At 41.6% G+C, this 22,055-nt stretch overlaps 2 protein-coding genes across 3 annotated transcripts in view; one reads left to right on the plus strand and one right to left on the minus strand.

The window, feature by feature from the left end:
• Positions 1 to 1,943, plus strand: part of LOC117545133 (cytohesin-3-like) — a 34,483-nt gene extending 32,540 nt beyond the window's left edge. Inside the window, 1 exon segment of the mRNA XM_034214815.1 lies at positions 150 to 1,943. Within this exon segment, the coding sequence (XP_034070706.1) occupies positions 150 to 222 (73 nt within the window). The 3' untranslated portion in view covers positions 223 to 1,943.
• A 477-nt stretch (positions 1,944 to 2,420) lies between these two features.
• Positions 2,421 to 21,642, minus strand: usp42 (ubiquitin specific peptidase 42). 2 transcript variants are annotated; one of them, XM_034214809.1, is made up of 18 exons: positions 21,507 to 21,642; positions 19,182 to 19,431; positions 17,108 to 17,314; positions 16,002 to 16,112; positions 15,692 to 15,791; positions 15,085 to 15,152; positions 14,897 to 14,967; positions 14,703 to 14,785; positions 14,484 to 14,595; positions 14,258 to 14,398; positions 13,073 to 13,173; positions 12,816 to 12,981; positions 10,950 to 11,639; positions 10,783 to 10,865; positions 8,343 to 9,389; positions 5,911 to 6,209; positions 5,189 to 5,252; positions 2,421 to 3,609 (listed from the first exon to the last, which is right to left on the minus strand). In XM_034214809.1, the coding sequence occupies exons 2-17, from the start codon at positions 19,420 to 19,422 to the stop codon at positions 5,191 to 5,193; spliced, it is 3,582 nt and encodes a 1,193-aa protein (XP_034070700.1). In that variant the 5' UTR covers positions 19,423 to 19,431; positions 21,507 to 21,642; the 3' UTR covers positions 2,421 to 3,609; positions 5,189 to 5,190. The 2 variants fall into 2 exon arrangements, with proteins under 2 accessions (XP_034070700.1, XP_034070701.1); XM_034214810.1 differs by lacking the exon at positions 21,507 to 21,642 and adding an exon at positions 20,634 to 21,272.
• Positions 21,643 to 22,055: the final 413 nt, after the last annotated feature.

Genomic DNA, 22,055 nt, shown 5'->3' on the forward strand with positions numbered 1-22,055 from the left:
CTATTCTTCTCTCTATAGTAACAGATTTGAGTGGTAACAAAAATCCAGTTTATTCATAATGTTGACATGTCTACCTTGCAAACTACTCTTATTTGGATGTACAGAAGCAGCTGTAAAGTGATGTGTTTCCTTCCTCTCCTTTTCTGCAGAGCGAGCATCAGCAAAGATCCTTTCTACGACATGCTGGCCACCAGGAAGAGGAGGATAGCCAATAAGAAGTGATGACCGTCACACCGTCAAACACACCTGAGTCCTCGTATGTGTGTGTGTGTGTGTGTGTGTGGTGAAGGCCTCATGTGTGTTCTTTCACGGCTGGAAGACAGCAGCAGGTGCTTGTCTTTGGGACTGAAATGGATCATTGGCGTGCACCTGTGTGTGAGGGACTCTGAACACTGATTAGGGGGACTGTATGGACAAAAAACTGGATTAAAACAAATGGACAAAAGGAACAGGACTACAGCCATGACTGGAATCATGGGAAATCTTTGCATAGTGTGCCCTCTGGTGGACGCATGAGGATGAGCTCATACGTGGCTTTTCCTTATTTGGCGTTGACTCCCAGATACCAGGAAAACATCTTATTATCTTCACCTCACATGTTCTTCTGCTACAGAAAGCCTCAAGCTTATTAAATCAGCTGGTCTGATTGTTAGTGACTGTATCTGTACATGCAAACACAGATTTATTCTAAAAAGCTCATATTTCATTTACAGTAGGGCTGCAACTAATTATGTATTGATTAATCTGATTAATTTTTTGGTTTATAAAAGGCCAGAAAATAGTGGAAAATGTCCATGACATAGGGCTGCTCGTGCTCGATTATGGCAAAAATCATAATCTCGATTATTTGGGTCAATAATTGATATGATTATTAAAAACGATTATCCATTTACTTTGAAAACATCAATTTATTGGAGAAAAAAAATTGGAAGTGTTTTTAACAGTTGATTACCCTGAACTTTAAGTATAATTCAACTGAAACAATATTTAATAACAAAAATAAATAATAACAAAATAATCGTTTTATTTCGATTACGTTGTTTTCGTAATCGTTGCCAGCCATAACCGTAATTGCGATTAAAATACGATTAATTGAGCAGCCCTACCATGACAGTTACCGAAGTCCAAGGGGATGGCTTGGTTTGTTCCAAAACCTAAAGATATTCCATTTATTATGATGTAAAACAGAGAAAATCATTGAAATCACGATATTTTATAGGCTAAAAAAAGCATTTTTGGAAATGTCTTCATAAATAAATGCCTTATTGATCTGTTATTATGGATTATACATAATTGTTGCAGCTCTTATATTTCAAGGCAAAGGAATTGGTGCAGGTTATGTATACTCTCAATATATATAAAGCCCCTTTAAAGTGTCCTCAAACACTAACACACATCCTATTTTCTGTCATTTTATGTATTGAAGATCCACCTGTGTTCATTTATTTTGTATTTATTTTCTTAATTTGGTTAACAAAAGAGGCAGCCCCCCCCCCCGTCATTTACATTATGCATGTGTAGAATATATTGTACATACTGTTCCTTTGTTTCTTCCTCTGTTGTGTTTATGTAGCATGTAAATCATATCGGCCTGTACCCGTTCACCTGTTTTAGTTTGAACCGCTGAGTTTACAGAAGTGGAGGAGCAGCGACTCCTCCGCCTCACGATCAGTTATTACTGAAGATCAGAGAATACATGAAGTTATACGAAGAAAACTCACTGAGCTGGAAAATGGAGTAAAGTGAGTTAAAAACACCCTGAAAGAAGCTAAATACTGGACATTTTAAAACTCGAATGATGTGAAATTGGAATCTGATTTTCCCAAACGGAGATCGAGACGACTTGCCGCCTTTTTTAACAGTATGTAATTTAAAGGTTAATTGATCTTAGTTTGGGGGAAATGCTCATGAATACTATGAATAAAAATATGCTGATCAGAAAACTGTTTTGTGTGCATGTGAATTCAGTGAAAAGAGCTTAAAGGTAGGGGAGGTAAGAATGGAGAAACCATCTCGAGTGAGCTAGAATTTGAAAGTACGCAGCGGAAAAAAATCTGTCCCTTCCTTCAGACTTCCTCACAGAGCCCCTCCCCCAACACACACGAGCGTGCACATGACCAATGAGGGCACGAGATCAGTTTGTGCCCAGATGGAAGGCTGACAGGCAGGTAGGCCATCCAGTTACTTTAGCCGGGCCGGCTCAGATCATTGGTCGTGCTTTTTACAGCGCTACGGCTTCCACAGATGACATTTTTTAATGTATTTATTATCAAAGCATTTCATGTATTCATTGCTATCGGGATGTTAAGAGCAATCCATGGTATATAACAAAAAGTGTTTCTGAAGTGAATTACCTACCCCACCTTTAACTTACCAGGTCTTTGGTTATTTATGAAGTATTTTAGGAATAATAGAGTGAGTTTGAGCTGGAAATGTGTATTTAACTTGTTGTGATTACAGGAGAGTGCTATCATCCACACTTAATGTATTTACATATTATAATGAAGGAACTTTGGATACAATCTAATCCTAGTATATAATACAAAGGCAGACTTTTTACCCGGCAACTGTCAATCAGTTTCCCATTCATTTCAATACAGCTTGTAAACGAGTCAAAAGACCAAGAAGAGATTACAATTTCTGACATTAACAAATGTATTTAAGGCTTTTACCTTATACAATGTATAAATTCGACATGCTAAACATAAAAGGTAGTAGCAATTTTCAACTTCTGTCTAAAGTTGAAAAAAATCAACATAAAACAAAAACATTCCCAACTTTTGAACAGAGAAAATGGTCGATATTAACAGGAGTTTTTCTAAAAACAAATCAACATCTACAGGTAACCCTGATACAGGATCTTTACATATAAAAATAACTGATAGTACAGTTCAAAATTAAATTCACAGTATTTTTGATGACGCTAGAAGACACAAAACTGTATTTTTCATTAAAAATCAAACACAAATGGTCCACAGGCATGATTAACAAAGATTAGATGGTTTCCTTTTCAAAAGAATCCAAAAGCAACGTGACAGGAGAGAAGAGGGAGGCGTGCCATACCTCCGTGTGTGGAAAGTTTAAAAATGACGGCGTGAATCTTAGGCTTCAGAGCAAAAACAAGCTGGGAAATGTCCTCAAGTCTGTCCAGGGTTTCATTCACGAGTTTCTCCCTCCTTTCCGCACCCAGTGGGATCAAAGAATAAACTCCAAAGCATTGTGGCTCCGGAGATACGGTGACGTCTAAAACCTGCAGCCGATGCCTTACAGTTCTCCTTTTCCCTTTATTTTGTCTGAATGTGACGCAGGTGGATATCCACGAGTTTCCATGTCCTGAGTTCCACTGAGCAGCAGCTGAGATGTTCAAGCTCCAGGCTTTGTTTGTGTTCATACAAGTATATATATATTAATATTTTATCATAAATGTCCATTGAGTGTCTTTTTTAAATCATAGTTAGGAGAATTACGGCATATAAATCGAGGCCTTTGAAAAAACAAAACATTTTTAAAACACTTTTCTCGCGGTAAAAATACAATATATTCCCAACGAAGAAGCACCACGTCAAGAAAAGATGTCATTCCTTTGCTGTTGTTGAAATGGTGATGTGGCTGAAAGGAGAGAGAAGAGGCCTGTTATAACATCTGATCAACGTTTGTTTTTTTATTAAACAAATGGTACAATCAATAACATCAAATGCAATACAGTACAAAACAAATCTAAAGAAAGAAACAACCCCCCCCCCCTCAAATATCGCCGAAACTGGCCACTGGCGGACATTCCCAGAACATATGTAGATAAGTACGTCACAGAGTGCAATTTGGATCAGCAATTATTTTCATTAAACAAAGCTTCCTAGGCGTAAGGTAAACTCTATGAGTGAAATTATAATGTATGTGCTGGTGGTCAGGATTCCTAGAAGCCATTAGTATATTGGACCAGACTTCATCCCAATCAAACTCTGGATCCAGATCTGGGATATCGGCCCTCCATATCGCCTCTAACGCAAGGGGTCTATAAGCGTGTTGTGAACAATTCTGATAAATGTTATATATTGTTTATAAGCAGTGTCTGTACTAGTGTTAATTTCGTTGACGAAATATGTTCGTCAACGACCTTTTTTTCCATGACGAAAACGAGACGATGACGAGACGGCACCGACGGCAGTAAACAATAACTGTAACGAAATCATCATGCAATATCGTTGACGAAAAGTGACGAGACGAAAATGTAGTTTACTAAATAAAAACGATGCCAAAATCTCTTTACTTTCGTTGACGAAAAATGAGGAGACGAAATATTATCAAAGATAACGTTACATCTCTGATAGTCAGTTTTTCTGCCAGCAGTTCCATTTCCGGTGCTGCGGCTGGTCAGCAGCTGTGTGTCTGTGGTGCGCGCGGCGGTACATTTGAATTACACCGGGCAGCGGCACACTGTGAACTGTCAGGAAGACTCGGGTCTAACTAACCTAACCAGAAAATGAAATGGCAACAGGGCTTGGGAGCAGTGGTCGCACTCGCGTTAACCGAATACCCCCCGTCAGCGCGAGTGAGTGATAAATTGTGTACTCGACGGGTAATAATGGATTATGACGGAAATGTTACGATCCTGTCCGTCAAAATGACTGACGAAAAAGTCTTAAGCCACCACTGCTTGGGAGAAAGAAACGACGTGATATTTGGGCCCATTTTCGCTACAATGAGGCGGAGAAAAAACACGAATGCATTGTTTCATCAGAAGGGAAGCAATGTGGCCATAACACAGCTGGTAAAAACACCACAAACCTGAGCAGATACTCTCTGCAAAGCTTCTTAATCATTCAACCTGTGTTTTTCATCAAATAAGGACAAGATATAATCTTATTTATTTATATTTGCTAAAATGACAAATTATTGGTTTTGGCTAGACTAGTTTGACTGAAATGTTCTATATAATCTGATGACTAAAAAAGACTCAACAGTTTTCATTGACAAAAAGTAGACTAAAATAATTAGTTTTCTTTGACTAAAATAAGACTAAAATGCTCAGACTTTTAGTCGACTAAAACTTGACTAAATAAAAACCGGATGAAGGTGACTAAAACTAAAAAGAAAATTTAACACAGGACTAAGACTAAATAAAAAAATAGCTGACGAAATTAACACTAGTCTGTACTGATGATGATGATGATGATGAAAGCCCACTCACAGTCAGTGTTTCCAGCCACTGGAGGATCCGTGGGAGTCGCCGTTCGTGTGGCTGTAACCATTTCCTGCAAAACAACATGGACACTTTAAATCTTCACCTCACACGTTCTGTTTCCCGTCACTACAGAGCGCCTCGAGCTGCTCCGATTGCATTTACACATCCAGTCACTACCAAACAGACGAATTCTAGAAAGTCATTTAATGGAAGGCAATCAGATGGGGAATTGGTTCATTGTTGGTTTACAAAATGCCTGTAAATCGTGAAAAAAAAGCCATTGAAGTTTCTCAAAAAGCGAGTGTTTTTTTGGTGCAAAACCCAAATATATTCCATTAGGATTTAAAACAGAAACAATCCTGGAACTAACCATATTTTAAAAGGCAAACAAAAAGCACATTTAGACATTAAAAATGTACTTTAAACAATTAATCATATTAATAACATTTTCGGTCCATCTGATGGATTAAGCAGGCTCTGATATGTCCTCATTGAAGGGCAGGCTCCACAGCAGCGTTTCTCTCATCTTTAAAAAGGTACATTTTTAGCAATAGAGAGATAATAATAAGAGGTGTAATTCGTGGCACAATTCAAACGGGATCGAAAGATACGTTTTCTCTCGCCATTGACTTCAATACATACTTTTTCCGAAATAAGGTCCCATGGTGGTCACCGGAAAGGGAGGGACTTCGCCTCTCTATATATTGAAGGTGTAAAAGCTGAAGTACCTTTGTATCCGTTGAGATGTTGATTTGAAGCGTCTGTTGGGGAGGTGGGGTTTGAGGGGGGGAGCTGCTCGCTGCTGCCGCTGCTGTGATCTGTGCGCCGCCGTTTTTCAGGAGAGTAACCGTTGTGTTGTTTAGCGTCCTTGCTGTCGTAGTATCGTCTCTTGCTGCTCTCCCTCTCCTCGCTGCTCTTGTTCCCGCGGACCCTCGACGGTCCCGGCTGCTCCGACTCGCTGCGCCTCCTCCGCTTCTTCTTCTTCTTTTTGGGGTCAGCGGCTCGGTCTGAATCCGCTTCGGAGCTCCTAGAGAAGAAGGAAAACTCACCAGGGTTACTAGAAATCCAAGACTAGATAGAAAGCTGAATGTCAATAGCTCAAGACATTCAGCTCCTCGTGATATTTAGGAGCTGGTTCAGTTGAACACATTTTAAGTGATTTTAAAATGAATTGGAAACACAGCAAAAGCAAACAGTCCTACAACCACAGACTCGGGCAGTTTCCTCCCACAGGCAATAAGACTGTTTAACACCTGAACTGTTGAAGCAACACCCCTAATATTCATCTGGCTGCTACTTCAAAATGATTTATCTTTATAAAACGGACAAGTGAAATCAAGCAATCTGATTGGTTCTTAGCCGTGATATAACGAGCGTATACCACGGGTAGAATTGTAGTTACTTTTCACAACAAGTCAGTATCCCTCCGCGTCTGAGAAAAAGCTACAACTGTTACAACTGTTACATTACGTCCGTTACGAAACTAACTAACTAACTAACTAGCTAACTAGCTAACTAACTAACTAGCTAACTAACTAACTAACTAGCTAACTAACTAACTAACTAACTAACTAACAAAGCTTAAGATGGAAACATGTCAGGGATAATGTGCAGCAAGGACTTATTGACCGTTGTTAAGGACGCTCACATCTGCAGAAAGAAGTCCGGTCGATTTAACTGTATACAGTTTGGCTGAAAACTGTATACAGTTCGCGTTGGGCCGAACCACGCCCCTTAACTGTGATATAATGGCCATATACCACGGCCTGTCGTGAGCTATTGCTTAAATATATCCTATTCCAATAACTTGCATATAGACTCTTATTGCACTATTTCACTTTTTGTATTACTATTTACTTGCACTATATTTTTTCTGTTTATCTGTGTTTTGTGTTGCTCTGTTGGAGAAGCCTGTGACACAAGATTTTCATCGGCATAACTACACTGCAGCTATGTTCGTATGACTAAATAAAGAACCTTGAACCTTGATTTGAGAGGCAGAAGTCTAAAAAAAAAGTATAAAATGATTTATCTAATATGTGGCAGATTGAGTGACTGATTGTTTGATCGAATCAACCCAAAAATAATCAAGCAATAAAGTTTAGAATCGAGCAGGGCTGTGCAATTAAATCGTATTTTAATCTCGATTACGGCTTACAACGATTACGAAAACAACGTAATCTAAATAAAACGATTATTATTTTGATTGGTTTTTCAGTTGAATTATACTTAAAGTTCAGGGTAATCAACTGTTAAAAACATACTGTTCACATTTCTTTGAAGTAAATGAATAATCGTTTTTAATAATCGTGATATCAATTATTGACCAAAATAATCGTGATTACGATTTTTGCCATAATCGAGCAGCCCTAGAATCGAGGATAGTACAATGCATGTGTTGTGTTCTACTGAATGAATGAGCAAGATGACTATCCAAAACAGCGCTATTCAAAACATAGTTCAATAAAGTAAATCTAATGTTTCCCTTCTCTGTCAGTTCAAGAAACCTCTTTAAGCCTCTGCAGGGTATGCAGGAATCCTGAAGTCAGATGTAAGACCTTTTAAGACCCTTTCCATACATTTTAAGACCTCATCGCCACTTGGAGTTCTAACCGGTTACCTTGGCGACACACTTTACCTCACATTGACTATATACAGTATTGATTGTCCTTCCTCCTTATCTTCCAACCATTTGGACGCAGACTTGCATTTCCCCATAACGATGTTGTTTAACAACCGGCGTAAACGGACCTTCGCGCTATCAAGCAGTGAGCGTGCGATGTCCTGTTCAGATGACGTCAAACCCAACGGGATGCCATAAATAAACTACACAGAATCACACTACACACCTACGCAATGATTACATTCAGGCAGACTGTAGAATACAACCTCTTTGGACCATTTATATACTTATTGAAAACAAGCTACAAAATGTAATACCTTGGAAAATGCCGTTTAATAGCCTTCATTTTCACTAAATTGATTTATCAACTTTTAATACTTTTTAAGACCCCGCGGACCCCCTGAACTGTTATGTACTCAAAGCAGAAAGCATTTAGACCAAATACTGAACATATATTTGAGTATATTTAGTAAAGTGACAGCCTCTCCATTACGTTTGTTGGGTAAACAATGTAATTTAAACAGAGGCATAACTCACCCGCTCTCTCGGTGTCTCTCTTTATCCTTTGACTTCTTCTTTTTGTGTTTTTTCGAGCACCGAGTCTCAGAGCTGTCCTCCCTCTCCTTGCTCGGAGGATCGGCGTTCCTCTTGTGATCCTCCTTGTTCGGAGGCGACTCATTTGCGTTTGGACGCTCCCGAGGGGGGGAACCCTTTGAGGTTTCTGTCTCTGTGTTTGGCGAGGAAGCCTCCCCTCTCGACGTATAATAATCCCTCTCCCTGCCGGTGCTCCTCTCCTTCATCGGCCGGGACTCTCTGCTCTCCGGCTGCCGACTCCTATCCTCTCGGTACGAGTGACCGTATCCCTTCCGCTCGTGACCCCAATCATCTCTGGAGTTGTAATTGTTCCGCTCCCGCTCCCTGGGTGTGAGGAAAGGCCGGTCCCTGCGACGATCAGGGTCCCGGTCCCTGTAGGACCGGTTGTACGGAACCAAGCGGTCCTTGTACGAGCGGTGTTGGTGGCGATCCCGAGAACGATCCCGAGAATCTCGTCTGTACCGATGTCTGTCTCCGTCTCTCTCGCGCACCGGGCTCCTGTCCCTGTAGTGTCTGTCCTTGTCTCTGCTCCAGTCTCTCTCTCTGTCCCGGGATGTTTGCCTTTCCCCTCCTCTAGAACTGGGCTTGGACTGGGGTTGCTCCTTAGAGTCGGTGCGTCCTTCAGTCCCTGCTGACGGATCACGAGTCCTCGGTAGATCCTTTGCCTCCTCTTCACCTCGGCTAATCCTCTGTGGAGCTGCAGACGTCTCGTTGGTGTTTTGGGAGTCGTCTGTCGGGGGGGGTAAGGCTGCAGGGATGCTGTGCGGCGGGGCAGGAGAAGAGGAAGAAGCAGGTTCTCTGGACGTGACGGGGTGAGTGTTTGTTGGAGTAGCTGAAGGTGGAGAGGAGGATGGTGCTTGCGGAGGCAGGGGTTCAGACACAGTTGTAGCCCTTATGTCAGGAGGGGGGACGCTCTGGGTTTCACTGGCAGCGGGATGGGGGCTCTGAGAGGAACTGGCCAGGGAGGAAGCAGCAATATGGGCCTCTTGGCTAGAAAAACAAAATAAAGAAGCATTTTAATTGTAACACTTTTGGGTGAAATGTCTGAGAAGTTTTAAAATAAAATATCGATGCAGCCAAGTAGATTTTGAAACCACATCTTTATACTCACTAATCAAATCAGATTTATTTAACTTCTTAATATATGGTTGAAAGCAATTACATTTCCCATTTTGAATCAGCTCATTTTAATGTTACATGCAAGTTTGACCAGGGGATCTTTTGTGTATATTTAAACAATCGTGCACCTGAATGGATCGTGTTTATTGGAGTGATATAGCGGTTAAATTCAGATACTATGCATCAGTGTTTCCGCCAGACCAGGGGTGTTTCTCAATGTCGAGTACGCTTGCTTGGTAGCACATGTCTTCCGAGTCACTTGCTTCAGAAGCGAGGCAAGAATACTTCCTGGCATTCGGAACACGAAGAGTGGAACAGGCGAGCAAGTGTGCGTCATATGAGAGGCCCCGTCTTACATTTTCCACCACAGATTTGGGGAAATTGGTCCGTGCGCAAAGCATTGTGGGGATTTTACGACCGCGGAGTCTACACATGTGCAGCCTCGAAATTTCTCGCTACGAAGTACGCCGGGCTCGGTAGAATTCCAAGTATGCTGGACATTGGAACAGTACTTCGGCGGCACTCGATGACGTAGTATGCTTGAAATAGTGGCTCTGGAGCAGCTTTACTCGACATTGAGAAACACCCCAGGGCCGAGAGGGCGTCCACCCCGAGAGCGGGAGGTGTAACGTCACGTGATTTTGAATTGAGCCGTCCCTTATAGATACCATATATTTACGTATTAGTGATGGGAATTCCGGCTCTTTTTAGTGAGCCGGATCATTTGGCTCGGCTCACTAACGGCTCTTCATGTTACCACAGTTTACCACGGAGCCTTAGTTTCGCCGCTGCGAGGCTCCGGCGCTCGCAGTTCACGCGCGTGCTCCACTAGCACCCCCCGCCAAGGCTCGCCGGCAGTACACTTTCCGTCACAGGAACACGCTTTGCTGGCGGCGAAAAGAATCCCACCAGACTCCTTCGCCCCTCCAACAGAGCGATGTCCTTGTCCTTTTTCGTCATTTCAAGCGATAAAAACTCTCGATCTTCTCTCAATTTTTTAATTCATTTTGTCAAATGACGGCAAGACGCCCCCCTGGCGGAAACGCTGCTATGCATCGATTTTGTATGTGATCAAGCCATGCAAATGAAATATGTTTTGCATTTGGTTTAAACAGCATTTCTTAGTTTCTTTCTCTCCTTTATTTGGCAGGGACATTGCAGATTAATGAACACTTAACACAATAAATATTTCAAGCGTAAATATGCCGGATTTAGCTTTGAGCTACTTTCCATCCGCATTCCCTCAATAGCGTGGTAATCTCACCTTGCTTGACTGTGATCACTGTCGTGTCCATTAGAAACAACCGTAGCCACAGAGGATGAAGTGTCATGATTAATGCCAGAGAGCTGAAAAACAAGACATCATTCATTCAGTATTTATCGATTTAAACCAAAAGCTCATTAGGTTTCATTATATGAAAGGAGACTTACCTTATTAGGGGTGTTGTGTCCATTCATTTTGTGGTGTCCGTTATGGTGGCCATTTTGACTGGATTTAGAGACGCCATTGGTGGGTCCGTTTAACCCGCTGTGATGCGCTCCCGAGTCTCCGTTTGTGGCTTGAGAGGAAGTCTCTCCCGCTCTCTTGTTTCCGTTGAGGAGAGACTTTGCTAATCCGCCGTTATCCAGAGAGCCAGAGTTCTCCTGGTCCGATTCCTCCGAGGACTCCTGGCCGTACGGCACCAAGAACGACGCTCCGTTTCCTCCCGCGTGGTGACCGCCGTTACTACGAGACGTGCCGTTAACGTGGTTTAGCTGACGCGGAACAAATCGAACGTCTGAGGTAGACTGCGAGGACGAGAGAGAGCTGGAGGAGGAAGAGGAGGAGGAGCAGCTGGCCGAGGAAGGCTGGCTGTAAGAGGAGGAAGAGGAGGAGGAGGAGGAGGACGGGCGGTTGGTTTTGCCTTGTCCGATGAAGAAAGAAAGCTTCTGCCGCTTGTCCTGGTCTGGGATCATGGTGGGCCGGCTGATAGAGTGGGAGATGGAAGAACAGGAGGAGGAGGAGGAGGAGGAAGAGGCCAGTCCATGGATAGATTTCCCCCCAACACTGCTGCTGGTGCTGGGCTTGGAGTTGGTGTGAAAGTCCCTCAGAGATCCGTTCCCGTTGACGTGAAGAGCGCGCTGAGGACAAACAAGATAGATTTTTTGTTAAACACTGGCTTTATATCTTCTCACATTCGAATATGTTTGATCAACATTGTTTAGATCAGTCGTTTTCAACCACTGTGCCGTAAGAGATCGTCAGGTGTGTCGTGGGAAATTGTCCAAATTCACTTAATCAGTCCAAATAATATTATTTAGTCATTGCATTTAAAATCCAACAGCGCCATAGTCCAAACTAAACACTTGTCACTTCAAAACAAGGAAACTGACAGTTTTGTTAGCATGCGTTAACAAACTGGTAACTTTTTAAAGTGCACCTATCACGCTATTATTAGGCAATAGCATAGGTCTCAGATATATAAAAAACATGTCTATGAAGTGTTTTGCTCAAAATACCAAACAGATCACCCATTCTAGCCATGCCTCATATCCCTCTATTTCACTTCCTGTTTCAAAAGTGCTGATTTTGGGTATAAAGCTTTATAAAAAAAAAAAAAAACTGATAAAAGAGGAGGGGTCTGAGCTCATGCGGGACCCGGCAGCTACTGTCTAAACTAAATGCTGCCGTGATGAAATGCCATATCATGGATTATCAAGGATTATTTCTGAAACAGTCTGGAGCTCAAAGGCTTTCTCTCTTGCCGGTTATACCACAAGGTGAGTTCCTTTTTATTTCCTGCTTCTTCACACACATGCTCTCCAGTACACGTTAGCTCCGAGTGTTAGCGATGCTAATGTAAACACAGACCATATTACGTCGGGCATTGTTTCTGATAGCAACGTTTCTGATAGTGCTGTGGGTCCACATTTCAGATATTACGTCATATCGGACGCAAACCTGGATGAGCTCCGTTGTTCCCCCGTTTTTAGAGATTTGGGTACGGAGGAAAAGAGAGAGGGTTTTATTTTCTGACGCTGCGTGAGTTCCCTGACACAACGGGGACACATATTTATGTATAAAATACATCAAAAAGTGCATTTTGCATGATAGGTCCTCTTTAATGTATAACCACAAAGAGAGAGCTCTCAAAGCTGGTTACTTAGGAGATAAACACGTAGCCAAATGGAGACACTTTATGAACGTTTATGCGGTATAAGTAACTTTTTTGGTTGTTGGTAAACTGTGGGACTTTTTTTTTTTTTAATGGAAAAAATGTGCACAAGAAAGGTTGAAAAGCCCTGGTTTAGATGTACCTTGGTCATGTGTGGTGGCAGCTGGGGACCAATGAAGCCGATGTTGTTGTTGTTGTTGTGGTGAATGCCGGAGTTGATGCGTGGGATCACCACCGGCCGCGGAGACGACTGACCTGCGCTGTGGCTCATGTGGCTGAAGTCCCCTGCTTTCTTCACCTCACTGGACCTAGGAACACAAACAAAACGGACATTAGCAATAGGACTCATTTTGTGATTTGTTTGCATGTGTTTTTGTTCTAAAATGACAGTTTACTTACTTAGAGTAGAAAAGGACGTAGGCCTGCTGGTTGAGAACAGAGCGGATGTCGCTGACAGACACAGAGGAGTCGTTCATCTGATACCACTGCCCGTTGCTCGCCTGGGAAACAGAAGAGTTGGCAGATTTTTGACATATTTGCTAAACTGAATCATCATTGTTACACAATCCTCCTCTCAGTTTCTAAATTGCTATTTTAAGCGTCAACATAATAAAGGTTTATTCTACAAAAATCATCCTATAAAGACGAAGATATACTTTTATTGATCCCAGTTTGGTACATTTGATTTAAAACGGTGATGAAAGTAAGAGATGCACAACGAGAAAAACCTTCCGAATGTTTGTCTGTCTGTCTGCCTGTATGTGTGTGTGTGTGTGTGTGTGTATGTGTGTATGTGTGTGTGTCTGTATGTGTGTGTGTGTATGTCTGTATGTGTGTCTGTATGTGTGTGTGTGTGTGTGTGTGTGTGTGTGTGTGTGTCTGTCTGTATGTGTGTGTGTCTGTCTGTATGTATGCGTGTCTGTATGTGTGTATGTCTGTGTATGTCTGTGTGTGTGTCTGTATGTGTGTGTGTCTGTATGTATGCGTGTCTGTATGTATGCGTGTCTGTATGTGTGTGCGTGTCTGTATGGGTGTGCGTGTCTGTATGTGTGTGTGTCTGTATGTGTGTGTGTGTCTGTATATGTGTATGTCTGTGTGTGTGTCTGTATGTGTGTGTGTCTGTATGTGTGTGTCTGTGTGTGTGTCTGTATGTGTGTGTGTGTGTGTGTGTGTGTCTGCATGTGTGTATGCGTGTGTCTGTGTGTGTGTATGTGTGTGTGTATGTGTGTGTGTGTGTATGTGTGTGTGTGTGTATGTGTATGTGTATGTGTATGTATGTGTATGTGTATGTGTATGTGTGTGTATGTGTGTGTGTGTGTGTATGCGTGTGTCTGTATGTCTGTCTGTATGTATTATACATATTTGAACAGCATAGTAACACAGTGTTAATGTACTCTTTGAGCTGGAGAGAAACGTTGTTCTAGGTCAAGACCTGGGTTTGTTAAGAGCAGCAGTTGTTGAAGGAACGCTGCGTCTAACTGTTGCTGAGAGGTGTTAATAGACTGCTGGAGAGACAAATGTGAGCATGTGTACTTGGCAACGGCAGATGATAGATTAGAACAGTGGTGTGATCAGTGCCAGTACCTTAACATAGCAGAAGTAGTGTCCGGCATGACAGCTGAACCCAGAGTGGACCAGCACAGCGAACAGAGCGTAGAGCTGCGGATCTCCTTGAGACTGAGACATGAAGGGCTGCAGGTCCAGATACTCCGGATATTTCACATCCTGGTGGGGAACAAACAGCTGATTAATATCAAACCGGTGCCGTCCTTTAGCTGGGACATGGCTCTGGATGTTAGAGTCACGGTACCTTTGTGAGTTTGCCTCCACTGAAGTTTGCAAAGCGTTTGAGCGACAGCGTGAGCACGTTGGAGCTGCGGTGGATGGTAAATCTCTTTGAGGCCGTGACCATTTTTTTGCACCTGAGCGGAATACATGTTGAGTTAGTTAGCAGGCGAATGCATAATAGCTACACACACAAATACAAAGCTGATTGTTTTTGAATGATTGTGTCTGTAAAACAACTCACTTTGTGCATTTGTAGGCGTTTTCTCCGTCCAGCTGTTCTGGCTTTACAAACTGCTCCAGAGCCTTTGAGACACTGGGAGCCGTCTGCATGGAGGGAACATGGATTTTAGCACAGTTCTTAAGATCTTTGCAAACATATGAATTTTCTTATGCAATTACAGTTCCATAAAAGGACTTTAAAAAAGTTCTGATTACCTTTATTTCCAGAGTTATATCCAAAAACGGGTCAAATGTATCGGATACCGCTTTGCAGTTTAAACATTTAACTGGAAAAGAAAAAAGGAGAGTTTTATATTAGTCTAGAAAAGCTGTAAAATCATAAATAAATAACCTAATGTAAAAGAAACAAATCAAGAATAAGAAGTCCAATACTTGTCCCATACCTCTGGACCTCAGGTACCCGCCAAACACTTGATGGATGAAAGTGGTTGCCTGCGTTTGCCTGTCCAATCTAAGGATGAAAAAGACAGTTAGAACAACGACGTAACTGATTGGTTGCCTTATTAATAAAGAAACGTGTTTTCTGGCTGTGCTGGAACAGTCCTTTCACAGGATTACACACAGAGAGTCACAACATATTACAGCTGAAAGACTAGGAGTGAGGAAAGGGAGGAATTAGAGCAGGAGTAATTAGTTGAGAGGCCTCCTGTTGCTGCTGAATGAAAATCGCCTCTATACTCGTGGTTCTTAAAATCCCTTTTATTCCCAGAGGACCCCAATGGTCAGCCCAGAGTGTCTATTAAAACATGCATGTGTCCTTCATAAGTGTACGTAACCTACTTGGCAAAAGCGTTAAAACGTTTTTAGACGTGCATACTTTAATGTATCTGCATTTGGCTTTATGCAAGATTTAGACTGGAAGGTATTTGCAGTAAGTTGAATACATCAGCATGTACAGTACAGTTCACTTTCTGACCCATTTAGCAACTTAAAGGGATATTTAATCAACTGGTATCCTTAACTGCGTAGGGTTATAAGTATAAAACGTACTTGGGTCCAGGTAAGCAGGACTTTTGCATAGCATCCACTGTGTACCGCAGGAACTCGTGCGCATCCTCCTGGCTGCCATAGCGGAAGTGCTTAGCAATCCCTGTGAGACGGGGAAAACACACACATAGTTAAATATGTCAGAAGCTGATGCCACACTTACTCGTAGATGTTAGGTTGAAGTCAAAAGCCTGTTGCAAACTACCACCAGAGAATTTCCCTCCAAATTTAAAAAAGGTAAACAGCCACACAGCGCCTCCTGTCATTCATTTCAGGTAAACATTTTGGAAAAAGTTAAATGACAAACACTTACTTTTGAGTTCATTGAGCACACCGATGGGCTTAATGACATTCCCAGAGTTGGCAAAGACTTGAATGATGTGGTTTTGCATGGTGCACATCATACAGAACCCCGGCTCGTGACCTGTGGCCGAAACAGAGGGGCAAAACATTGATGAGTTAGACTTGAAACAGACCAGAAAGCAGCTTATGGTCAAAAGTCAACTTTATTGTCAATCTTCAAGTTTGTGTGTACAGCAGAGTCCTGCATCGGGTCGGGTATCAGACCCGTGCAGGACTCTGGTGTACAGACAGAGAGATCCAAAAACTGTTTCCCACAATCCCGAATATAAAAACAAATGTATATACAAATATGTGTGAAAAACAATAGTATATATATACACATAGTCAAAGACACATGCACACATTGAGATCTAAATAAAAATCACCGACTGTGTGAACGTGAACATTAATAGAATATCACCTCCATCTTCAGAGCAATCTGACTATTATAACATTAGCGTTAAGAAAGCTTAATTAAATATTTGCCACAACATAAGTAACCGGATCAGAGTAACATTAAGTACAGTCCGCGGCATATCACTTCATAATGTATCATATATTTTCTTATCTGAGTCAGCTGAGCCGTATCTGGCCGTGCAACACTCACAGTGTCACATACTGTATGCAGAAGTATTATTTTAAGCAACTCATTAAGTTGAAGAAACACTCGAGACAAATGTAATTAAAGTGAAATCGTGTTTTAGGCGGGGCAGTGATATCATAAACCTGTTAATGTACGCATTCAAACACTTTTCTGTTCCCAGCTGTATTCACCTTGCAGGTGCAGCTCTGTGGCTTTTATCCTGGATAAAGTGTTTAAGTCATGGATGTTTAAAGTTTAACTTCTTCATATGTCTAATATTAAAGTTCACTTTTCATTCAGGAAGTATGACGCTGCGCTGTCAGTACGCTTCTCCGTGTTTCTGATTGGTCAAATGTTGCTAACCCCGCCCCTTTCATGTAAATAAAAACACAACAACCAAAAAGTACAAAATAACAGTCACTTCAAAATAGAACATGATGGGATAATAACTACATGACCGTAATGTTAGGCAGCACAATGAAACACTGACTTACATGTTTTAGAGTGCTCCCGAGTCAGCAAGTAGTTGGCGAACGGCGGGGTGTAGGTGAGACACTGCAGCGCTGAGTTGAGGAAGCAGGTGTTCCCCATGTTCTGCAGACCGGCACCAATGCGCTGAACCTGAGTCCACTTTAGGTTGAGCCGCTCTGGAGGGAAGAGGACCTTCTGGGGCGTGTCGATGCCATCTCCACTGCTTATCACTGTAAACACAGAGACAACAATATTAATAATAATAGATTTAGGTACAGGATATCAACAAGTATCTGTATAAATGCTGAAATAGATGTTAGAGCTGAACAATTCATCTGAATCTTATCAAAATTACAATATGGACAACAGTTATATCCAAATGGGTGGAGGGAATATATATTTTTAGAGACTAAATGTGTCATAATATTCTAAATTAAGTATTGTGTTTCTCAAGAGATTTCTCGGCTTAAAGATCCTCTCAAAAACAAAACACGATTATTTTTCTATATCTTCAATGAAAATGGAACCATGAGGCAGAAATTGTCTTTCCCTCCAAAATCACATTTGCAATATCAGTCCAATACCTACATTTCCAAATCCTTCAACCTTACTGCATATGTAAATACATATTGGTGTACATACAGCATCAAGTCAATAGCTTTCAGTCAAGAGTGATAATATCTCATCCTAACAACCGAGTAAGACTGGAAAACTATTTAAAAGAACAAGACAAGCAATATTTATTATTTTTGTTCCTGCTAAACAGGCGGCTGCTCTATATATAAAAAACCAGTTGCGTCACAGGCTCAGGATATTGATCTTGGCCTCACTTCATAACTGGACCGGTTATGTAACTTTGGATGAGAGTGGAATGGAAGCAGCAACAACAATACAAACCCACAAAACCAGTTGTGTCACACGATCGTACGACAGCAACCATCCTTTAGTTTCATTTGTGCTGCAGTCGGATAATCCAAAAATCAGCTCCTAAGTTCTAACCCTATCGTCTATTCCTTGACCTCTGAGTGAAACGTCACGGGGTTAAGGGATAGTGGATAGGAGAATTCAAAAGGACGTAGGAGAAGAGACTGCGGTACTTTAGAGAATCCGACAGCACTTTCACTATCCGACGTGTTTATGATGCTCCAGCGGACGTCATGAATGTGCGTCTGCTGCTGTGGGGAAACTATGGAAACTACAGTTTTCTATACAGCGGACTACAACATGGATGTATAATAAGAACGAGGGACTCATCTAGAGACTCTGCACCGTGCTCTGATGCTGTTGCTTTGCTTTATGAACGTGGACAACAGAGAAACATATTCTTCAGGACCAAAGTTGGAATTGAAATAAAAAAGGAAAGTGAAACTTATGCTCGTCACCCTCTCCCTCCGGTCCACATTAATACAAATGATCCCAATACGTATGATTGTATGAACTATGAAAAGATCTTAAAATCAATACAAATGTATTTATTATAAACGTTAGTCCTTAACATCTATCATTGTGTATATCACCATTCAAACATCTTTTAAAAGTTGAACAAACCACACAGCTCAGTAAAGACTGTTAAATGTTGACTTTATTTGATGATTTCAGTAAAAACTAACGTTCATATTTCTCTTTGATTATAATACTGATGAACGTTCAAAACAAAGCACTTTGGCAACTTACCACAGACGTTTTAAAATGCTTAATAAGCACCGTAACTTTCATGATATCATTTCTCGGTTGATTCCATGACGTGACGGCGGCTGCAAGGCATTGTGGGGCAGCATTGTCTCCTCTCCTTTTGGTGAGAAAACTTTTTTTACGCTGCTATAGACAATCTTGCAATAAAGATATTAATATTGTGACTGTTATTTTTGTATATATTGATTGTTGTGTTTTTTATCTTAATGTGTGCATATGTGTCTTTTGATTGTGCATATAGGATATACATATTTTTATATTGTATAATTGTATTTGGGATTGTTGGAAACGGTATTTCGATCTCTCTGTCTGTACACACAAACTGAAAGATTGACATTAAAATTGACTTTGAAAAAACCCAATAAACCAAAACCAAACCCAGCCCATAAAAGCCCTGGCTCCTACCTTGCTCCTTGGGCCGGTCCCCAGAGGAGGCGGTGCTGTTGTAGACGGCGGCTCCCGGCGTGGGGCCCAGGCAGCCTCCTGCAGCCTTCATCCTGGGAGAGTCGCTCGACATGGTGGGACCCATCGCCCAGCTGCTGGAACAGCTGCCATCCATCCCCGTGTCTCCACTGGTAAAGGGAGATCGCTTACACCCCACTGACTCGTGGTCAGAATGTTCTGAAGATCTGTCAACTATGGTCATTGTTCATTGCTGTATGAGGGGCAGAAACAGAAGAACACCGTTTTACGAGGTGCTGAAATGCAGATCATGTTCAAAGCTTTTCAGAACATCTATTGTGTGTGTTGCTATCATGAGTGTGACTGAAGTCTGAATTCATTGACAACATCAGAACTTTTTAGCTGTTATACATGAGTAAAACGCGCCAAATTACCATGTCACCCAGAATTCATTTGATTAGAGATAACTTAGATTACAACCACTTAATGCCATATCCAGAATATAATAACGTCTCACTGATCCTACTTTACGTGCAAGCAAATGAATAATTAATGTTTTATTGAGCAAAGTAACCAAACTCAGTAGGAGCTCAAACTATCAGCCTTGAGTTCCGGTTGCATGTACATTTTATTTTATTATTATCATAAAACAAGACAGAGGCTTAATGTGGGAGTAAAGTCCTGTCTGACAGATTAAACTGATCAAAGTCTCAATAACAAAAGCTTTGAAAACATAATAGCAGGGAGTGTATCGTGAATGATGTTCTCATTCTAACTGTATCTAAAAGCTAAATGAACTTGGCTCTCTGTGCTAGAAATCAGAATCACAAACAGGTGTGTTGCTAAGTAGGTTTACACATACGAGGAATTTACCTTAAGTATAAGGTAGACGTAGACGTAGCTAATTGCCCACGGGTTCACAGTTAAAGAAGATAAAAAGTAAGAAAAACAACCAAATAAATAATAAAAACTTTTGTACGTTAAGATATATAACTGATTTTTAACTGAAATGAATCTGGATATACCAAAAAACAACATACAGTAAACTATGGCAAAGTACTCAGAATAATAAAATCAAATATGTGCAGTATTGTTATGGAAAGTGGAAAGCTGTGTTGATGCCGAGAGCTTGTGTACAAATGTGCAACTCAAGGACACTTCCATTCAAAAGGAAACGCCAGAAAACAGTGGTAATACATTAACTTGTGTTAACCCCGACAAACTTCATACAAAGTCACCAAGTAAACATTTCTAGTTCAAAAACCCCGACAGAGGAAATGTGCTGGTCGGAAGCACGTTTACAACAACAGCTGTTCCCTCCCACCTGCTTTGGCTCACGTTGGCTAACAGACGGCTGCTAGGCCTTTACACGCAGCGTCTCTAAACCGCACCACAACTCGCTTTAAACCCCTCTTTTACTCATTGTTAGAGACAGGAAAGCGATTAAAAACTCACCATTCACACCAAAAGCAGGAACAGAATGACTGATTAGCAGCAAGAGGCTATCGAAGCTACGAACACCATGGAAACAGCGACCGTTACACATAGCTAGCAACGGAGCTAGCTACCACTACGTGCGGTAGTATCGATGCTAACCAAGGAATGCGACAGCCGTTGAAGCCAATTTTGTGAATGGCTGTAGTGGCCAAACGGTTTTACTACAACTCCCGTGACGTCATTTTGGCTCAAAAAGACTTTCCCCCCCCATTGACAAATACACTTTGCAATTCCTGCAGATTGATTGTCACAATAATATCCTAACTGGGGATACATTGAGTATCTATCTATTTCTCTATTAATGTCACTTAGCCCAGCGCGGGAGATCGGATGCAGGGCTTAAGGGGAAACCTCAACTGCGCATGCTCAGTGGGCAAAAGGCCCCGGATGATCCTGGTTCTTTCTACAGCTACAGTCGCTTCATTTTGTGCTTCAATGCGCCACTGAGCAACTACCATAGGAATGAACTGAGATCCGCCTCCAACGCTGTTTCCAGTCGTCTTTATACAGCCATGATGCTAACGCTGCTAGCTAGTTCGTCACCGTGAAAGCTGAACAACGGCGGGAAATAACGGCGGGAAATAACGTAAATAAATACTATAAACGCATAATAGCAGTTTTTTGTTTACAACGCGTTGACCGGGGTAACTGGAGGTCTAAGTAGCCTAAAAAGGAGGGGCTCGACACCGGTGGTTGTGGTGCTTCTCTCTCCGACATGACAGAGAACCGGTCTAAGACTACTACAACTAATCAGAGCCACTCAGGTGTACAGAAATAACACAGCTGCAAGGTTAAAGTAGCACTGAATCGTAAAATCAACAAACCACTCACCTGGAATCTGTTATGAATACGTTAGTAGCGGTTGTAAATCCATTCCTTATTTCCAGCGGGTGTCCGGCGGTGAACAATGACGTAGCTAATTGCCCACGGGTACATCCGGGTACCTGAAATGAAACGAGGTCTCCCATTGGTCCAATCGGCCGTTCCTCTGAGAAGGAACGTCTTTTGGGAAGATCCGTCGCATGTACATCATAAAGCATCTTTTTGTACACTCCTATGACCTTTGTGTAGTATAATGTATAATAAATGTGCACTTTATATCCATTAAAATGTAAAATAAGTGGTTTTAGAATAACTACGTTGCCATAAGCAGCAGAAAGTGACAGCAGAATTTAATTTATCCATGCTGAAATGCCCATTTTAAGGAATGTTTATGCAGTACCCAATGTAGGCCACAATATTTATACTTTTAAAAGTTGTCAACATAAAACTGAGCATTCCCATGGTCCAAAAACTCAACCTTTTAACCACCATAAACCACATGTACAGGTCACAGAACAAAGACATGTGTCTGAACATTGAAATAAATGTGCCCTGTCA

This window comes from Gymnodraco acuticeps, unplaced genomic scaffold (genome assembly GCF_902827175.1).
Source record: "Gymnodraco acuticeps unplaced genomic scaffold, fGymAcu1.1, whole genome shotgun sequence".
In the NCBI taxonomy this organism is placed as follows: Eukaryota; Metazoa; Chordata; class Actinopteri; order Perciformes; family Bathydraconidae; genus Gymnodraco; species Gymnodraco acuticeps.